This window comes from Aythya marila (genome assembly GCF_965140915.1).
Source record: "Aythya marila genome assembly, chromosome: 11".
NCBI classification, from domain to species: domain Eukaryota; kingdom Metazoa; phylum Chordata; class Aves; order Anseriformes; family Anatidae; genus Aythya; species Aythya marila.
In genome coordinates this window covers 21653575-21671628 of record NC_139052.1, presented here as the reverse complement: position 1 = coordinate 21671628, position 18054 = coordinate 21653575, and the positions used below count along the sequence as shown (strand labels likewise).

Sequence of the window (18054 nt, the reverse complement as noted above, 5' to 3'; positions counted from 1 at the left end):
CCAGCAGCCGCAGTGACGGTGCCGTGGGGGGGTCAGCCGGGGCCAGCCCCACGGGGCACCGCAGTGCGGGGCCCTGCAGGCTGTGGGACCGTGGATGGAGGATGTGAAACTGGGTGAGCTGCAGCACAGCCCACAGCGGCCTTCCTGCTGCAGGCAGCGGTCAGGGCTGCTGGAGAGCGAGGGCTTCTGCTGGATTCTGCAATCACGGTCGCTCACGGAGCCTCACAGCCTGGCTGCCCTGACTAGCCAGGCACAGGGGGTCAGGCCACAGCCCCCGGCTCGGGGTGCCCGGTGTCTCACAAGCCAGCCCCGTGCATGTGGGGAAAGCCTGCGCTATCTGGGAGAAGCCAGGGGAAGCTGGAGAGGAGAAGCAGCCCCTCAGCCCAGCTGGCAGAACCCTCGCTGCTCTTGTGGAAGTGCTGAGTGCCTCTGCAGCTGGTGGTGCAGGGGGTGCTGCTGGTGCAGCTCGCGCAGAACAGAGTCCTGGGCAGGGCTTGGGATGGGCAGCGGGGGCTGGGGGTTGGTGAGCGTGTGCTGCAGGACAGAGCTGCAGTGCTGCTGCTGGTGAAACGTGCTGTGGAAAAACAGTTTCCAGGGAGACTGGCACTGACCGTGCCCGGGGGCTGCAGCAGCCCTTGGTGCAGAGCCGTGCTGAGGCGTTGCAGTGTTCCTCGACGTGACCACCCAGGCAGTGCTCAGCCGTGGGAAGGCAACTCAAGAAAACCTTTCTACGCACTTTTCCCCACAACTTCCTCAAGAAGTGGAAATGGCTTGAACGTGGCTTGCAGGTGACTGTGACACCGCTTTGGGGCCGGGGGACCCCTGCCTGGCTGCAGGAGGTGCCCCACGAGGCAGCCGAGCCAACCTGGGCTGAGCTGCAGCTGGAGGCTCTGCGGTGGCAGCGCAGCACAGCTGAGGTGAGGAAGGGGCCCGGGCTCCTGCAGGGACAAATCCTGATGGTGCAAGGCCCTGGTGCCTGGCCGCTGGGAGAGGTGCAGGAGCTGGGGGCTGCCCAGCAGCTCTGGGGCTGTGTGCTGGAGTCAGCCTCAAACACGGGGGACCGGCAGGGAGGGGAGGAAGCGCAGGAAATCTCGCAATGGCTGTATGGTCAGCACAGGGTTTCCTGTTCCTCTCTGGGAGCCGGAGCTGCGCCAGGTCCAGATTGCACCGGCCCCAGCCCCGGGAGCACACCGGCGCCAGCTCCGCGGCCGGGACCTCGCGGCACGCACAGGTTGGAGGGAAGGGGACCCCTTTGCGGGGCTGGGGGGGGTCACAGTCCTGTTCTTCTGCGGGGTTTTAGTCTGTGCGGGGACATCCTGCCCTGCATGGAGCCAGGCTCCAGCACCCTCCTACTCCTGGCTGTGCCCTCTCTGATGGGCTGCGCACCCTGGGGCCAGGCCTGGGCTGAATTCGGCTCCTGCTGGCCATGCCGCAGTTCTGTGTGCAGGGACACGTCCAGGCTTGGCACTGTCCCCCGTGGCTCAGTGCCCTGTCCCCCTCTTGCTGGCCTCCTGCCCGTGCCCTGGCCCCTGGGTGCTGTCCTGCCCCAGTGTGCCCAGCTGCCCCCGGCACGGGCACAGGGAGTGGGGCAGGATAGGGCCAGAGCAGCCGGAGCCCCATGGGGCCGGTGCTCCCGGCCTCGCGGCACACGGCAGAGCGGGGCTGGATTTTGACCCCACGCTTCCTCCTCCCTGGCATTGCCCCCGCCGCGGGCCCCGACTGCTGCGGCATGTTGGGCGCACACAGCCCTCCCAGCTGCTTCAATATGCCTTTTGCAAGGCAGATTGTGGAGGGTGTGGGTGACTCTGCCCCCCGCTGCGGGGCTGCCCCGGGCACCGCATGCCTGCTGCGGGGAGATGGGCGAGGGGAGGCAAAGGGCCCTGCCCACAGGTGAGTTCCACGCGGAGCACAGGGTGGCAGCTGCATCTCAGGCTGCCCTGCTGCTCTGCAGCCTCGTCCCAGGAGGACCACGGTGCCATGGGCTTCGGGCCGGAGCTGTGGTGCCCGCAGGGGCACAGCGCGCTGCTGCGGCTGCAGGACAGTGAGCTGCGCCTGCTGGAGCTGATGAAGAAGTGGATGTCACAGCGGGCCAAGAGTGATCGGGAGTACGCGGGGATGTTGCACCACATGCTGTCCCAGCTGGAGAAGCAGGAGGGCTCTGGGCAGCTCCGTGCTGGTGACCACGGAGGCCAGATCGGGGAGGTAGGGACAGCAGGGTGCAGGTGCACACCCCACAGACCCGGCGCGTTGCCAGAGGGTGGCCGTCACTGCTCTGTCCCTGATTCCCTGTCCCTGCAGTCGTGGTGGGTGCTGGTGAACCAGACGGAGATGCTGAGCCAGACCCTGCGGCGGCACGCAGAGGAGCTGGCGGCGGGGCCGCTGGCCAAGCTGAGCCTGCTCATCCGCGACAAGCAGCAGCTCCGCAAGGCTTTCACCGAGCAGTGGCAGCAGCTCAGCCAGGAGTACACCCGGGTAGGCAGGACCCTGTGTGAGTGGCTGGGGGGCTCGGGCCCTTGCCCCGGCCCCGCTCCCTGAGGGTGCCTCGTCCTGCAGACCACCCAGCAGGAGATGGAGAAGCTGAAGGCGCAGTACCGCAGCCTGGTGCGTGACAGCACCCAGGCCAAGCGCAAGTACCAGGAGGCCAGTAAAGGTGGGTGGCAGCCCCGTACTGTCCTGACACATCCCCCAGCCTTGTCCTGCCGTGCCCTCTTCTCCCCAGTCCCCGGTTCTCCTCGGGCCACACCGCGGGATCAGGGATGCCTGGAGCCACGGCAGCCCCATGGGACCCGTGGGCACAACCTCGGTGGGCCTGGGAGCTTGGGGGGATGCACTGGGAGCTGTGGTGCCGGGGCAGCGGGTGCCCCCATGGCCTCTCCTCGCAGACAGGGAGAGGGAAAAGGCGAAGGAGAAGTACGTGCGCAGCCTCTGGAAGCTCTACGCCCTGCACAACCAGTACGTGCTGGCTGTGCAGGCAGCCGCGCTGCACCACCACCACCACTACCAGCGGGCACTGCCCAGCCTGCACGAGTCCCTCTACAGCCTGCAGCAGGAGATGGTCCTCACTCTGTAAGAGCCCTGCCGCCCCTCCGGGCACCCCCTTGCTTCTGCACCCCCGTTCCCCTCCAGACCCAGCAACGCTCCCTCCCCCTGCTGGAGTCCCCAGCAGCACAGGCGCTGTCCTTGCCCCGTTGCCTGTGCCACACACGCCCGTCCCCTGGCACCAGAGCCATTGCGGACAGGGCAGCTCGGGGCCCTTCCCCAGCACCTCATGAGGGGCAGGGGCTGTGGGGACACTGGGACCAGGTGGCCTGGGCAGTGCGGGGCCAAGCCTGGGCTGCGGGGGTGCGGGAGGCCGGGCAGCCCCCAGCACCCGTGTGCCCGCAGGAAGGAGATACTGGGGGAGTACTACAGCATCAGCAGCCTGGTGCAGGAGGACGTGCTGGCCATACACCAGGAAATGGCCCGTGCTATCGAAGCGATCGACCCTGCCACGGAGTACAGCAGCTTTGTCCAGTGCCACAGGTAGAGATGGTGCGGCCGCGGGCACCGCACCGGGTACGGCCCTGCGGGGGTGGGCACCGAGCGGAGCAGAGGGCAGCTCTGTGCCCGGTGCCCGCAGGTACGGCAGCGAGGTGCCGCCAGCCGTCACCTTTGACGAAAACCTGCTGGAGGAGACGGAGAGCCTGGCGCCAGGGGAGCTGCAGCTGAACGAGCTGACCGTTGAGAGTGTCCAGCACTCGTGAGTGGGGCCGGACCGCGGGCGGGGGGCAGGCTGGGGGGCTCATGGCTCGGCACCCACCCAACACACACATCTCTTGCAGCCTGACGTCCATCGAGGAGGAGCTGGCGGCCACCACCGAGACTGTGAGCAGCAAGGAGCAGCGGGTGCGGGAGCTGCAGGCTGAGATCCAGGGCGAGGAGCAGGGGCTGAGGCCTGGGGAGCGGTGAGGTGCAGGGGGGGTGGCGGGGCGGGGGCTGAGGTGGCAGGGGCTGACCCCGCTGCATCCCGTCCCCAGGGTGCACTTGCTGAGCAAGCGCCAGGGGCTGCAGGAGGCCCAGCAGCAGCTCCAGAGCTGCCAATGCACCCAGACCAAGCTTCAGGCGCAGCGGGATGTGCTGGCCAACAAGCTGGCGGAGCTGGGCTCCGGAGACCCCCTGCCTGCCCTGCCCCTGCAGGAGGACCGGCACTCGGTCTCCTCCGTGGTGAGTCCTCCCCACAGTGCTCCGGGAGATGTGGGGCTGGGTGACACCGGGTTCTGGCAGCCCCACGCAGGGTGCCTGCAGGGGAACAGCTCACACGTTTCCCCAGGAGCAGGAACGCAGCGGGGCCACTGCGCTGGAGACCCTCAAGAACCACATCTCGGGCATCTTCAGCCCCAAGTTCTCGGTGAGACCCTGGGCACCTCCAGCCACCCTGCCCTGCCCAGCCACCTTGCCAAACCTCCCAGACCTTCAGATCCCCCTGCCCTCTCCTGTCGTGCCCCACAGCCCTGCTCCACGTTGCTCTCCAGCCCCTCTCCCCACCCTGCACGAACCCCTCTGGACCCTGCTCTCCCTGCCCCTGGGGGAATGACCGGTCTTGCTCTGTCCCTGTCCAGCTGCCACCCCCCGTGCCCCTCATCCCGGAGGTGCAGAAGCCGCTGTGCCAGCAGGTCTGGTACCACGGGGCCATCCCACGCTCAGAGGTGCAGGAGCTGCTGAGCTGTAGTGGGGACTTCCTGGTGCGGGAGAGCCAGGGGAAGCAGGAGTATGTGCTCAGCGTGCTGTGGGACGGGCAGCCCCGGCACTTCATCATCCAGGCTGCCGACGTGAGTGACCGCAGGCAGGGGTGGCACTGGGAGCGGCCCCTGCAGTGGGCAGATGTCGGGGCCCTGCCTGTGCAGCCACAGGACCCTGGTGTTAATGCACAGGATGTGTGTGTGCGGCTGCGAGCTGTGTGCATGTCCTTGCACGGACCAAGCACGGAGCACGAGCTGTGAGCCTGCATCGTGCGTGTGAATGCACGCTTGTGCTGCGTGTGTGTGTGCGTGTACCCCCATGCATGCACTCCCCCGGGTGTGCACCTCACGCGTGCACGCAGGCACGACCCCGCAGCCTCCCCTCCCTGCAGAACTTGTACCGGCTGGAGGGAGACGGCTTCCCCACCATCCCGCTGCTCATCGACCACCTCCTGCACAGCCAGCAGCCCATCACCCGCAAGAGCGGGATCGTCCTGGCCAGGGCCGTGCCCAAGGTGAGGGTGGGCAGCGGGAGCAGGCGAGAGCCCTGCGCAGGGCGTAGCCCCGGCCCCTTCCAGCTGCAGTGACTCATCTCTGCATGAGGGAGCTGCAGGAGCAGGAGGGGATGTGGGCTGGGGCGGCTCGCTGACCTCGGTGTCTGCTGCCTGCAGGACAAGTGGGTGCTCAACCACGAGGACGTGCTGCTGGGGGAGCGCATCGGCCGGGTGAGCTGGGGTGCGAGGGTGCCAGCGGGAGGGCAGGGCTGGCCGCGGGTGCGCTGTGGCAGGCTCGGGCGGTGCATCCGTGTCTCTCGGCAGGGTAACTTTGGGGAGGTGTTCAGCGGCCGCCTGCGTGCTGACAACACCCCCGTGGCTGTGAAATCCTGCCGGGAAACCCTGCCACCTGAGCTCAAGGCCAAATTCCTGCAGGAAGCCAGGTCTGTGTGACCGTCATGCTTGTCCTGGCCCATTTGTCTGTCCTGAGGTCTCGGTGCTGCCCAAACCCCACTGGGATTCAGCATCCCTCCGGCTGGGGGCTGTGTCCCTGCACCAGCCGGGCACAGCATCCTTGGGATGCAGGCGGTGATGGAGCTGGTGGGGGCAGCTGGGTCCCCGTGTGCCCACGGTGCTGCTCACTGTCCCCACAGGATCCTCAAACAGTATAACCACCCCAACATAGTCCGGCTCATCGGCGTCTGCACCCAGAAGCAGCCCATTTACATCGTCATGGAGCTGGTGCAGGGTGAGCAGCCCCATCCTGCGGTCCCTGGTGCATGTGTGGGGGCTCGCCCCAGTGCAAGCGTGTGAGCTCGCTGCACGGGGCTGGGATGGCCGCCTGCCAGCTCTGTGCTGCTCGGTGCAGGGGGGGACTTCCTGAGCTTCCTGCGCAGCGAGGGGCCCCACCTGAAGGTGAAGGAGCTGATCAAGATGACGGAGAACGCTGCAGCAGGCATGGAGTACCTGGAGAGCAAGCGCTGCATCCACAGGTGGGCTGGGGGGGCCGCGGGGGCCGGGCAGGGCAGGGGCAGCTGGCCCCCCCCCTGGTCCTGGGGACAGCTGGGTGCAGGGCTGACAGCTCCGAGCCGCCCCAGGGACCTGGCTGCCCGCAACTGCCTGGTGACCGAGAAGAACGTCCTGAAAATCAGCGACTTCGGGATGTCGCGGGAGGAGGAGGATGGGATCTACGCCTCCACGGGAGGCATGAAGCAGATCCCTGTGAAGTGGACTGCCCCCGAGGCACTGAATTACGGTACGGGCAGCACCGGGCACGGCCTGGGACCTACACAGCATTCGGGGAGGGAAAGGGGGAGGCTGTGCCGGGGGACCCGGGAGTCTGGGGGGCACTGCCCGGCACCCCACGCGTGGTGCTGGGGTGGGAGGCAGGCAGAGCCGGGCACCCGGTGGGGCGGTGGTGACGTGGGTGCCCCCCACCACTCGCCGCCCGGCCCGCGCCGTGTCCCCAGGCCGATACAGCTCGGAGAGCGACGTCTGGAGCTTCGGCATCCTGCTGTGGGAGGCCTTCAGCCTGGGCGCCGTCCCCTACGCCAACCTCAGCAACCAGCAGACCCGCGAGGCCGTGGAGCAGGGTGAGGGCGGCGGCGGGGCCGCGGGTCCCCCCCCCCCCCAGCCGGGACCTCCGGGGCCGCGGGGGCCGGGGCCGGTGCCGCGGCCGGCCCGACCCCAGCGCTGCCCCCCGCAGGCGTGCGGCTGGAGCCCCCCGAGCAGTGCCCCGAGGAGCTGTACCGCCTGATGCTGCGCTGCTGGGACTACGACCCCCGCCGGCGGCCCAGCTTCAGCGCCGTGCACCAGGAGCTCATCGCCATCCGCAAGCGGCACCGCTGAGGGGCAGCTCCGCGGCCGGGACCCCCCGGGGCGGCGGGGGCCGGGGGCGGCGGCGGGCGCGGGCGGGCGGCTCCGGGCAATAAACGTGGGCTCCGCAGCGCTGCGTCTGTCCTGGGCACGGGGCGCGGGGCACCGGGCGGGGAACGCGGGGGGCGGCCGCTCGGGCCCGGGGTCGCGGAGCTCCACCGGCGGCGGGGCGGGGGCCGGGGCCGGGGCCGGGGCCGTGCGGGCGGGGCGGGGCGGGGCGGGGCCGGGCCCATCGCGGCCGCGGCAGGCGGCGGGGCCCGGGCGGGGCGAGCGGCGGGGCCGGGCCGCGGAGCCGCGCAGGGTAAGAGCGCAGCGGGGGGGCAGCCCCGGGCCGGGAGCCCCCGCGCCCCTCCGCCCCCCCCCCCCGCCCCCGGGCCGCGCCGAGCCCCCCGCGGCCTGCCCGGCCCCGCCCGCTCCGCTCCGCTCGGCGCCGCCTTCCCCAGCGCAGCCCCCGGCCTGCTCCGGGCCGCCCCCGGCTCCCCCCGGCTCCCCCGGCCTGCAACGGGCCCGGCTCCTCCCGGTTCCCCCCCCCGGGCCGCCCGTCGCGGGGCCGGGCCCCAGCAGCCCCCCGGGGCCGTTCCGCCGGCGCCGCCCGGTGTCGCTGCCGGTCCCCGCATCGCGCCCGGCGGGCACGGGGCGGCCGCTCCCGGTGCGCCCCCCCCCCGCAGGCCCGGCCCCGCGGCCCTCCGGGATGAAGCTGAAGAAGCAGGTGACGGTGTGCGGCGCTGCCATCTTCTGCGTGGCCGTCTTCTCCCTCTACCTGATGCTGGACCGGGTGCAGCACGACCCCGCGCGCCACCAGAGCGGCGGCAACTTCCCCAGGGTGAGCGGCGGGCGCGGGGCGGCCCAGGGCCGGGCTGGCTGCGGGGCCCGGCGCCAGGCCCGGAGCTCGGGGCAGGGCTCGTTCCCCGCTGCCGAGAGCCCGCGAGCGGGGCCGGAGCCGTGCCGGAAGCCCCGAGCCGGGGCAGCGCGCTCACCGCGGCGCCCGTGTCCCCAGAGCCAGATCTCGGTGCTGCAGAACCGCATCGAGCAGCTGGAGCAGCTGCTGGAGGAGAACCACGAGATCATCAGCCACATCAAGGACTCGGTGCTGGAGCTCACGGCCCACGCGGAGGGGCAGCCGGCGCCGCCCCGGCACCCACCCAACAGCTCCTGGGCGCTGCCCCCTGAGAGTCGCCCCAGCTTCCTCTCCGTGTCCCCGCAGGACTGCCAGTTTGCCCTGGGGGGCAAGGGCCAGAGCCCAGACCTGCAGGTGAGGGGCTGGGGTCTCGGCGCAGCAGCGAGCACAGGGGGCGAGGGGCCCAGCCCTGTGATGGCGAGGGGATGTGCAGCAGGGTGCCTGCAGGCACCTGCCCGGTCCGGTGCCTGCCCCCTGAGCTCGCTGTCCCCTGGCAGATGCTGGCCGTGTACTCCCTGCTGCCCTTTGACAACCAGGATGGCGGGGTGTGGAAGCAGGGCTTCGATATCACCTATGAGCCCAATGAGTGGGACGCTGAGCCCCTGCAGGTGTTTGTGGTGCCGCACTCCCACAATGACCCCGGTGAGCAGAGGCAGCACGTGTTCCCCCAGCCCCTGCCCTGCTGGCTGGGGAGGGCTGGGCCCCGCTCAGTGACCCCCCACGTGTGCTGGCAGGCTGGATCAAGACATTTGACAAGTACTACTATGACCAGACGCAGCACATCCTCAACAGCATGGTGCTGAAGATGCAGGAGGACCCCCGCCGGCGCTTCATCTGGTCTGAGATCTCCTTCTTCTCCAAGTGGTGGGACAACATCAGTGCCCAGAAGCGAGCTGCGGTGCGGAGGTAGGGCTGCCCCGGCTGCCGGGCTCTGCTGCCTGGAGGAGGTGCTGGGTGTGGGTGAGGGGGGCGTAAGGGAAGGGCCCTTTGCCCCCTGGACTCGGCTCTGGCTGCAGCGTGGTGTCCGTGGGCTCCACGCAGCTCCCCACAGGAGCATGGGGAGAGTGTGGGCATCGCACCACAGCTGGCAATCGCAGAGGCTGCTGCCGAGAGCCAGGTGGCTCCAGGAGAGGGGGAGGCTCTGCCATGGGTACGTGGCTGACTGCAGGGCCCTGCCCCGAGCTGACCACGTCCCTGGTGCGTGTTTCTCGCAGGCTGGTTGGGAACGGGCAGCTGGAGATGGTGACGGGTGGCTGGGTGATGCCCGACGAGGCCAATTCCCACTACTTCGCCATGATCGACCAGCTGATCGAGGGGCACCAGTGGCTGGAGAAGAACATCGGTGAGAGCTGGGTGGGCTGCAGGGGTGCTGGCTGGGGGCGCTGCTCACAAGAGGTGCTGACGGGTCTCTGTGCCCCCAGGCGTGACGCCGCGGTCGGGCTGGGCCGTTGACCCCTTTGGGTACAGCTCCACCATGCCCTACCTGCTGAAGCGCTCCAACCTGACGGGCATGCTCATCCAGCGCGTGCACTACGCCGTCAAGAAGCACTTTGCTGCCACGCAGAACCTGGAGTTCATGTGGAGACAGGCGTGGGGTGAGGGCTGCGGGAGGTGACCGCAGCAGCGGACCTGCCTGGGGTGGGTGGCAGCAGAGGAAAGTTGCTGAACACTTCCCTATGTGGCCAGGGAGCTGAGTGCCGGGAGGCAATGCCTCTGCCCTGCAGTGGGCAGCCCCAGGGGGACCCCCAAATGTGCCAGTGCCTGGTGCTCGGCAAACTTGTGTGCTGGGTCTGCTCTGCCCCTCCTTGGTGTGCCCTGCGCCCTCTGCTAGGGGCCAGGTGAGGGAGAGCCTCTGCTGATGCTCATCTGTCCTCGGTCCTGCAGACCCAGACTCCAGCACTGACATCTTCTGCCACATGATGCCCTTCTACAGCTATGACGTGCCCCATACCTGCGGGCCCGATCCCAAGATCTGCTGCCAGTTCGACTTCAAGCGCCTGCCAGGCGGCCGGATCAACTGCCCGTGGAAGGTGCCGCCCCGCGCCATCACCGAGGCCAACGTGGCAGAGCGGTGAGTGCGGCGAGGGCAGGGCGAGCGGCTCCGAGCCCCGCAGCCCGGCCTCCGGCAGCCAGCCTCACGCCCTGGCCCCGTGGCAGAGCCCAGCTGCTGCTGGACCAGTACCGCAAGAAGTCCAAGCTGTACCGCAGCAAGGTGCTGCTGGTGCCCCTGGGGGACGACTTCCGCTACGACAAGCCGCAGGAGTGGGACGCTCAGTTCCTCAACTACCAGCGCATCTTTGACTTCCTCAACTCCCAGCCCCATCTCCACGTGCAGGTCGGTGCCGGGAGCTTTGGGGCCGCCGAAGGGCCCCGTGTGCCTGGGGCAGCCTGGGCAGGGGTGCGCAGAGCGGGGAGGGGTGTGGGGCTCCCCGCAGCACTCAGAGCTGCGTGTGCTGTCCCGCAGGCGCAGTTCGGGACGCTGTCCGACTACTTCGATGCCCTCTACAAGAAGGTGGGCATTGTGCCGGGCATGAAGCCGCCTGGGTTCCCAGTGCTGAGTGGCGATTTCTTCTCCTACGCGGACCGGGAGGATCACTACTGGACGGGCTACTTCACCTCCCGGCCTTTCTACAAGAGCCTGGACCGCGTGCTGGAGACCCACCTCCGGTGAGGGGAAGCAGGCTGGGGCCCTGGGGCAGGGGTGGTGCGTGGGGCACGGGGTGCAGGATGGTGCTGGCCGGGTGGCACCCGCAGCCCCAGCCTTTGCCCTGGCCTGTGCCCAGACACCGGTGTGCTGGGGATGGCCCAGGCACAGCTCAGGGGGGTGATGCTTCTGCCCTGCTGGCACTGAGGCTGCCTGTGCCAGCTGCTCCTTTCCTCTCATCTGCGTTCTGGCCCCGTGGGGCCCGGGGGTGCTGGCGGGTCCTGGGTGACTCTGTCCCTGCGCAGGGGGGCAGAGATCCTGTACAGCCTGGCGCTCGCCCACGCTCGCCGTGCCGGTGCCGACAGCCGCTACCCGCTGTCTGACTACGCCCTGCTGACCAACGCCCGCCGCAACCTGGGGCTCTTCCAGCACCACGACGCCATCACGGGCACCGCCAAGGAGGCCGTGGTGGTCGACTATGGAGTCCGGTGCGTGCGGGTGGCTGCGGCACAGCCCGGGGGCACGGCTGGGGGCTGGTGGGTGCGGGGCTGGGCGTGCCGGCTGCGCCCCAGCGGGATGTGGGGGCGGTGTAGGGGGATGCTGGGAGGGGGCAGAGGGCATGGTCCTGGGTGTCTCACTCTGCCCACTGCTCCAGGCTGCTGCACTCCCTCTCGAGCCTCAAACGCGTCATCATCAACGCTGCGCACTACCTGGTGCTGGGGGACAAGGACGCCTACCGCTACGACCCCGCCGCCCCCTTCCTCAGCACGGTGAGCAGCTCCCTGCCCCGAGGCTCCCCACGTCCCAGCCTCGTGCTGGGGTCTCCGTGCCCTTCCCCATGCGGCACAGCACCGCTTGCCCACCTGCTGCTGGTCAGGGCCCTGGGGGAGCTGCCCCAGCCCCAGGCTGCACCCCTGGCCAGGCGGGCTGAGGGCGGTGGGGACGCCGTGGCTGACCTGCTGCTTCCCCTAGGACGACACACGCCTCAACCAGGACTCGCTCCCAGAGAGAACAGTCATCAAGCTGGGCGCCTCGCCACGGTAGGGCTGCACGCGGGGCTGTGGGCTGCCTCCTCCTGTCCAGCAGCGGGGTCTTGTGGGGGCAGCGGGAGGCGATGGGGGGACCACGTGCAGGGGCACTTGGGGCTCTGTGAAGCAGCCTTTGTGTGTGCAGCTCGGGGGGTGCTGTGGAGCACAGGGTGTGAGGGGTGCCGTGGGGCTGGGGGTGGCTGTCCTGGTGCATCTCTGCCCTGCAGATTCCTGGTTGTGTTCAACCCGCTGGAGCAGGAGCGCCTGAGCGTCGTGCCGGTGCTGGTGGACACCCCGCATGTGCGCGTGCTGTCTGAGGAGGGGCAGCCCCTGCCTGCCCAGCTCACTGCCCAGTGGGGCTCCGCCACCAACATGGTGCCCGACGTCTACCAGGTATGGGTGCCCCGCCGCCCACTGCCGCCCCTGTCCTCACCCTGCACAGCCCTTGTGTGCCAGCCTCCTGCCCTCACACGCCGACACGCCATCAGAGTGTTCCTGCACCACAGCAGGAGCTCCCATGGCACGCAAGACCCCAGACTCCCACACACATCCACCACCACAGAGACCCCAAAAGTGGGGCCCGTGTGCTGCTGGCAGCCAGCAGGTTGGCTGCCCGCCAGGGAAGCCCTCGGTCACGTCTCCCTGCCGCCCACAGGTCTCCGTGCTGGCCCGCCTGCCCGCGCTGGGGCTGCGTGTGCTGCAGCTGCAGAAGTCCTTTGATGGCCAAGCCGTGCTGAAGTCCTCCGTGCGCCTGTACCTGCATGGCCGGGACCTGCCCGTGCACAAGCAGGAGGCTGTACCTGTGCACGTCTTCCCGACCGCTCCTGACGACTTCTGCCTGGAGAACCAGCACCTGCGGGCCTGCTTCTCGGGGCACTCAGGCCTGCTGCAGGCAAGCACAGGGCCTGGGGGTGGCACGGAGGTGAAGGAGGGCAGGGTGCACAGCTCTGCCTCGGGCAGGCTGCGCTCACTGCCCTGCCGGCCCGCACCCTGCAGAGCCTCCGCCGAGCTGGGGAGGAGCGGGAGCAGAGGGTGAGCAGCGAGTTCCTTGTCTACGGCACCAGGACCTCCAAGGACAAAAGTGGAGCCTATCTCTTCCTGCCCGATGGCGAGGCCAAGGTATGGGGGCCTCCTCTGGGAGCCTGGCCGGCGGCTGTGCAAAAGCCATGGGACAGTCCTGGAGGCAGCAGCCTCACTGCAGCCTCCTCCCCCCACAGCCTTACACACCCAAGGAGCCCCCAGTTGTGCGAGTGACGGAGGGACCCTTCTTCTCAGAGGTTTCCAGCTACTACCAGCACGTCCAGACCGTGGTGCGGCTTTACAACGTGCCAGGTGGGACAAGTGGGGCTGTGCCAGGGCGCTCCCCAGCCCGGGGCCACTGGCCGAGGCTCCCTGCAGTGCCCAGCCGCTCACTGCTGGCCCACAGGGGTGGAGGGCCTGTCCCTGGACGTGTCTTGCCTGGTGGACATCCGTGACCACGTCAACAAGGAGCTGGCCTTGCGCTTCAGCACGGACATCGAGAGCGAGGACACCTTCTTCACAGACCTCAACGGCTTCCAGGTGTGCCAGCAGCCCGGGGAGGGACGGCAGCTGCCCGCGGGGGCAGTGCTTTGCCCCCCAGCCCCTGACCCCCGGCCCTCGACAGATCCAGCCCCGCAGGTACCAGCAGAAGCTGCCGCTGCAGGCCAATTTCTACCCCATGCCCGCCATGGCCTACATCCAGGACATGCAGAGCCGCCTGACGCTGCACACAGCCCAGGCCCTGGGGGTCTCCAGCCTCAGCAGCGGTGAGCCGGGGCTGGGGGCTGTGCCACCGGGGGGCTTGGGGGGCTGCTGGCGGCTACTAACGTCCGGGGCTCGGGGCCCGCTCTCCGTAGGCCAGCTGGAGGTGATCCTGGACCGGCGCCTCATGCAGGATGACAACCGGGGCCTGGGCCAAGGGCTGAAGGACAACAAGCGGACCTGCAACCGCTTCCGCCTCCTCCTGGAGCGCCGCGCCACTGCCAACAAGGTGCGTGGGCTGGGGGCGCCACGGGACTTTGGGGGTCAGGGGCAGCGCTGCTGGGGAGCAGAGCCCAGCCCTGCCTCGGGACGCTGGGGGACGGTGGTGCACACAGAGCCGCGGGTGCAGCCGGGTGTGGGGTGCCCTCCCTGCACCTCACGGCCGTCCCGGCCACCACGCTGGCACTGCAGAGGGACGGGGCCGTGCCCAGAGCGGGAGGTGTGCGGGGAGGGCAGGACTGCGCGGCGGGGTCTGCCCCGCGTGTGGGGGCACGGAGCCCTCGTAATCACCGTGTTCTCATCCCATCCCTCGTTGCTCTCGATCCACGCACCATTTCACCCACTCAGAGCTCCAGCTTCTTTTCCAAACTGGCCTCCGTGTTTAAAGCTTTGGGCTTCCCTGGCGCCAGGACTGGCAGCCCAGAGGTAACGGCCGGCCCGGCCCTGCCGCCCCCTGTCTCGTGCAGTAGCTGCTAGCGACTAGCCAGGCCCTAGCGGGCTCGTAGCCTCACCAGAGCCCAGCCGGAACCACGCAGGCCATGTGGCGAGGCTGCTCTTTGGGTGCTGGGGAAGGAGGGGCCGTGCCTGGAGGCTCTGGGTGCCCGGTGCCGGGGGGTGCCTGTCCTCTGGGTGCCGTCGGGGAGGCCAAAAGGAGCGGGAGGCCCCGCAGGCCCTGGCGGGCTGTGCCTGGCCCCGCAGCCACCTGGCTCGTGCTGACTGCTTGCTCTTTGCCAGGCGCAGGATGGCCGCCCGGTCAGCTTCCCCTCCCTGCTGAGCCACATCACCTCCATGCACCTGAACGCCGAGGCCCTGGTCCTGCCGGTGGCCCAGGAGAAGCCAGCCCCGCCGGCCCTGCGCTCCTTCACGCCCCTTGCTGCCACCGTCCCCTGTGACTTCCACATCCTCAACCTGCGGACGCTGCAGGCAGAGGTGAGCCGTGGGCAGGTGGCGGGGGGCTCGCAGGGGTCCCCAGCACCGTGCCTCACGGCCCCGCTCCCAGCAGGACGACTCGCTCCCCTCGGCCGAGGCAGCCCTGATCCTGCACCGCAAAGGCTTTGACTGCAGCCTGGAGGCCAGGAACCTGGGGTTTAACTGCACCACCACCCAGGGCAAGGTAGGAGCTGCCGCCTGCACCCTCGTGGGGTCAGAGCTGGGCTGTGGCACCCTGGCACATCTGGCACCAGGCCTGCCTCGAGCATCCTGGGCTCCTGCCAAGCCAGGATTGGGGTGGGAGGGAGGGCCCCCCCCGAAGCCTAGAACCCGTAGCAGTTCAAGGGTCCCACAACGAAGGAGGCAGTCCCGCTCTGCCCCTTTTGCAGGCAAAGCTGGAGGACACTGGTTTTGCAGGAAGGGGGACTGGGGTCTGGAATGGGCCCTGCACCCTCCGATGCAGGAGGGGAAAGCCTGGGCTGGGTCAGTGCAGGAAGCCAGGCGCCTGTGCCACTCGCCCTCCTGCTCTCTCCCTAGCTGGCGCTGGGCAGCCTGTTCCAGGGGCTGGAGCTTGGCTCCCTGCAGCCCACCTCGCTCACCCTGATGTACCCGCTGGGCACGGCCTCCAACAGCACCGCCATCCGCCTGGACCCCATGGAAATCGCCACTTTCCGCGTCCGCCTGGGGTAGCGTGTCCCGCGGCGGGGAGGAGCAGACTGGCTGTGCGCTGCTGGAGCAGCCGCCGAGCCCCGCAGAGGCTGCGCCGGCAGGCCCGTGGCAGGCAGGAGGTGCCGGACCTGCGCAGGCTGCTGCCTTCTTAATTTATTAGTCCTGTGTTCTCAGATAGATTTCGGACAGTGAGCTGCTGCGGCAGGGCTGCGCGGAGGCTGCTGAATGCTGCCTGGTGCAGAGGGCGCAGGCTGGGCGCTGCTCTGAGCGGAGCAGGGCTGGCGGGGCAGCGGGACCGGCCGCGGTGTGCCCGCCGTGCAGCCCTGGGGCAGGGGCCCTGCTGGCGCCTGGGCTCCCACGGACCGGCAGGGCAGCACGTGGGCTGGCAGCGGCCTGGCCGGGCAGGCGCTATGGACTGGAGACTGAGCTCGCCTGGAGCTTGTAGGAAACATGAGGCTGTTTCCAGGAGCCCCGGCCTGTGTCTGCTTTGTGGTTCTCGCACCAGTGGCGCTGGGCAGCAGGAGGGGGGCTCTGCGGGTAGAGGCTCTGGGCTGTGCCCTGCGCCCAGGTGGGCTGGGAGGGCTGCGGGCGGCTGGTGCTGTGCCTGCTCTGCACTACGGGGCCCCTGTCCTGCCCCTCTCCCCCAGCTGAGCAGGGTGGGGAGCCCTCGGAGCTCATTCCCTGGTGGCATGGCCTGGACAGCCATGCGCAAAGACAAGACAGTGCCAGGGTGAGCCTGCCCATCTGGGGATCGCCCAGACTGCTTGTGTGTATGAGCTGGTGGCAGTGCCAAAGCGCCTCGGGTCTGTGGTGGCTCAGAGGCTGCGGGAAGCCGTGTTGCGTCCTGGTTGCTGTGGATGCTGCACTCCCCTGCCCCCCCCGGGGCTAATTATTACTGCTGGAGCACCGGTGGGCTGGGCTGCGGCACCCTGGGGAGGGCTGGGGGAGGAGGTGGTGCCGTCTGAGCTCCGTCTCGCTTTCCTTGCACCCCCCAGGCTCAGCCACGCGCAGCCACAGCAGCGACGAGGGGCAGAGCAGCTGGAGGCAGCGTGCCATGGGCACAGGGCAGCACGCCCCTCGCACCACCGCTGCTCAGGGTCTGGCTCAGGGTCCCCGGCTGTGGGGCACATGGTGCCGGGGGGCGGGCGGGAGCTGGCCGGGTCCTGCCCCTCTGCAGGGCACACGTGTGTGCCCACAGTGGCTCTGTCAGAGCCTGGCTAATGGCACAGCTGGCCAGGGGCCAGGCTGCTGCCTGCTGGGGCTCTCCTGCTGCCCGAGGGGCTGCGGCACATCCTGCCCACTGCCCCACAGCCACGGTGTGCTTGCCCTGTGCCCGTCTGGCCTGCAGCCCTCAGCCTCCAGCCGGGAGCCCGAGCAGGGCTGAGGTGCCCGGTGAGGGCTGCTGGACCTGCTGCCAGGTGGGGATGGTGCCTCCGGTCCCGGTGCTTGGCCCTGGAGAAGCTCATTAGCGATGCTCCCGCCTCCTGCCCGCGGTCCCTGCGGAGCGGGGCAGTGAGTGCAGGAGGCTCTAATGGCTCCACGAGGCTCCTGATGGGCCGCAATGGAGGCGGGAGCAGGAGGGGCTGTGGTTTCTGCCTCAGACAGCGCCGGAGCTGCCTCTGCCCAGGGATGGCGGGGAAGATGCCGGGTGGGCTCCTGCTCCGGCTGCTCCTCGCCGCTGCTCTGTGCCCCGGCATCCTCGGGACAGGTACGGCCCCTTTGCCCCTGCTCCCTGAGGCAGGGGCAGGCACTGCCCGTCCTCCCCCTCTTGGCTGGGACCACGTCCCCTGGGCTGCTCCCCGCCATCCCCAGCTGGAGGCTGTGCGGTCAGGGCGGGGAGGCGGTGGTCCGTGCTGGGGATGGGAGCCAGGGGTGGTGGTGCCGGAGCTGGTCCCGCTGCAGCACAGCTGTGGGGCGAGAGGCGCTGCCCTTGTGGGGCAGGAGGGAACAGGGAGACCAGCGTTGGGCTGCCGGGCTGGGCATTGCCCTCCCCTCCTGCTCGTGCCCTTCCCTGGGAGCGTGCCGGTGCCGCAGCCCCGTGCCCACCGCTCCTGCCGCAGCCTCGGTGCAGAACCTGCACCTCTGCGAGGGCTACGCCGGCCCCGACGGCCGCTACCACCCCGGCTTCTACTGCCCACGCCTGACCGACCCGGCCACGCACCGGTACTGCTGCCGGCCCAGCCCCCACGCCCTCAAGTCCTGCTGCTCACAGGGGGCCGTGGAGGCCCTCACCGGGGTGAACCTCTCCAGCCTCCCCGTGCCTGGCCTCCTCCGGTGAGCGGGGCCGGGAGGGGCGGCGGGGGCTGCGGTGTGGGCAGCACAGCCCTGGGGGGGGGCTGGCCCTTGGGGGTGCCTGGTGCTGAGCTGCCCCCGGTGCCCCCGGTGCTGAGCCGCCCCCGCCCGCAGGAACCCCCTGGCCCTGCCCTTCGTGGGGCTCTACGGGCTCCTCGTCCTCGTCCTCATGGCCCTCGACCTCGTCCACTTCTACCGCACCAAGCGCTGCAGCCTCGGCCGCCTCCTGCCCTGCGGCCGCTGCCCCCCCCGCGGCTCCCCGGCCCCCGGGGGGCTCCTGGCGCCCGGCCCCGCAGCCCCGGCCCCCCGCGCTCCCGGGGGGGCAGCGTAGGGGTCCCGGTGGCTGCTGCTTCTGGGGGACCCGAGGGCTGGGGGGGCGGCACTAGGGGGTGGGGGGGTCGGGGGGGCAGTGGGGTCACAGGGGGTGGGGGCACGGGGGCGTTACCGGGGGCACCGGGGGTCGCGCGGGGTCAGCGGGGGTCGCGGGGGGGCCCCGCCCTGCGCT

At 69.8% G+C, this 18054-nt stretch overlaps 3 protein-coding genes across 8 annotated transcripts; all 3 read left to right on the top strand.

Moving 5' to 3' along the window:
- Positions 1–1131: 1131 nt before the first annotated feature.
- Positions 1132–7224, top strand: FES (FES proto-oncogene, tyrosine kinase). Of its 2 annotated transcripts, XM_082769249.1 has the most exons (19): positions 1132–1231; positions 1952–2202; positions 2299–2472; positions 2554–2650; positions 2883–3066; positions 3385–3522; positions 3620–3739; positions 3822–3944; positions 4017–4203; positions 4310–4387; positions 4599–4808; positions 5111–5233; positions 5390–5443; positions 5537–5655; positions 5866–5960; positions 6081–6204; positions 6310–6467; positions 6682–6804; positions 6918–7224. In XM_082769249.1, the coding sequence occupies exons 2-19, from the start codon at positions 1978–1980 to the stop codon at positions 7058–7060; spliced, it is 2475 nt and encodes an 824-aa protein (XP_082625375.1). In that variant the 5' UTR covers positions 1132–1231; positions 1952–1977; the 3' UTR covers positions 7061–7224. The 2 variants fall into 2 exon arrangements, with proteins under 2 accessions (XP_082625375.1, XP_082625374.1); XM_082769248.1 differs by having other exon boundaries at positions 6682–7098.
- Positions 7225–7429: 205 nt separating this feature from the next.
- On the top strand, positions 7430–15717 carry MAN2A2 (mannosidase alpha class 2A member 2). 5 transcript variants are annotated; one of them, XM_082768811.1, is made up of 23 exons: positions 7430–7910; positions 8085–8339; positions 8483–8627; positions 8720–8891; positions 9200–9327; positions 9407–9580; positions 9870–10056; positions 10143–10320; positions 10450–10652; positions 10935–11117; positions 11285–11399; positions 11602–11669; positions 11885–12050; positions 12313–12549; positions 12654–12776; positions 12875–12989; positions 13084–13217; positions 13303–13444; positions 13535–13668; positions 14007–14084; positions 14394–14588; positions 14662–14772; positions 15126–15717. In XM_082768811.1, exons 1-23 carry the CDS (start codon positions 7779–7781, stop codon positions 15276–15278), a joined length of 3528 nt encoding a protein of 1175 aa, XP_082624937.1. In that variant the 5' UTR covers positions 7430–7778; the 3' UTR covers positions 15279–15717. The 5 variants fall into 5 exon arrangements, with proteins under 5 accessions (XP_082624937.1, XP_082624933.1, XP_082624934.1 ...); XM_082768808.1 differs by lacking the exon at positions 14007–14084 and having other exon boundaries at positions 7431–7910; positions 14659–14772; XM_082768809.1 differs by lacking the exon at positions 14007–14084 and having other exon boundaries at positions 7433–7910.
- Positions 15718–15946: 229 nt separating this feature from the next.
- On the top strand, positions 15947–17880 carry LOC309882271 (protein shisa-like-1a; the record flags this gene model as incomplete). Its single annotated transcript, XM_082769176.1, has 3 exons — positions 15947–15987; positions 17292–17531; positions 17664–17880. The coding sequence occupies 3 exons, from the start codon at positions 15947–15949 to the stop codon at positions 17878–17880; spliced, it is 498 nt and encodes a 165-aa protein (XP_082625302.1).
- Positions 17881–18054: the final 174 nt, after the last annotated feature.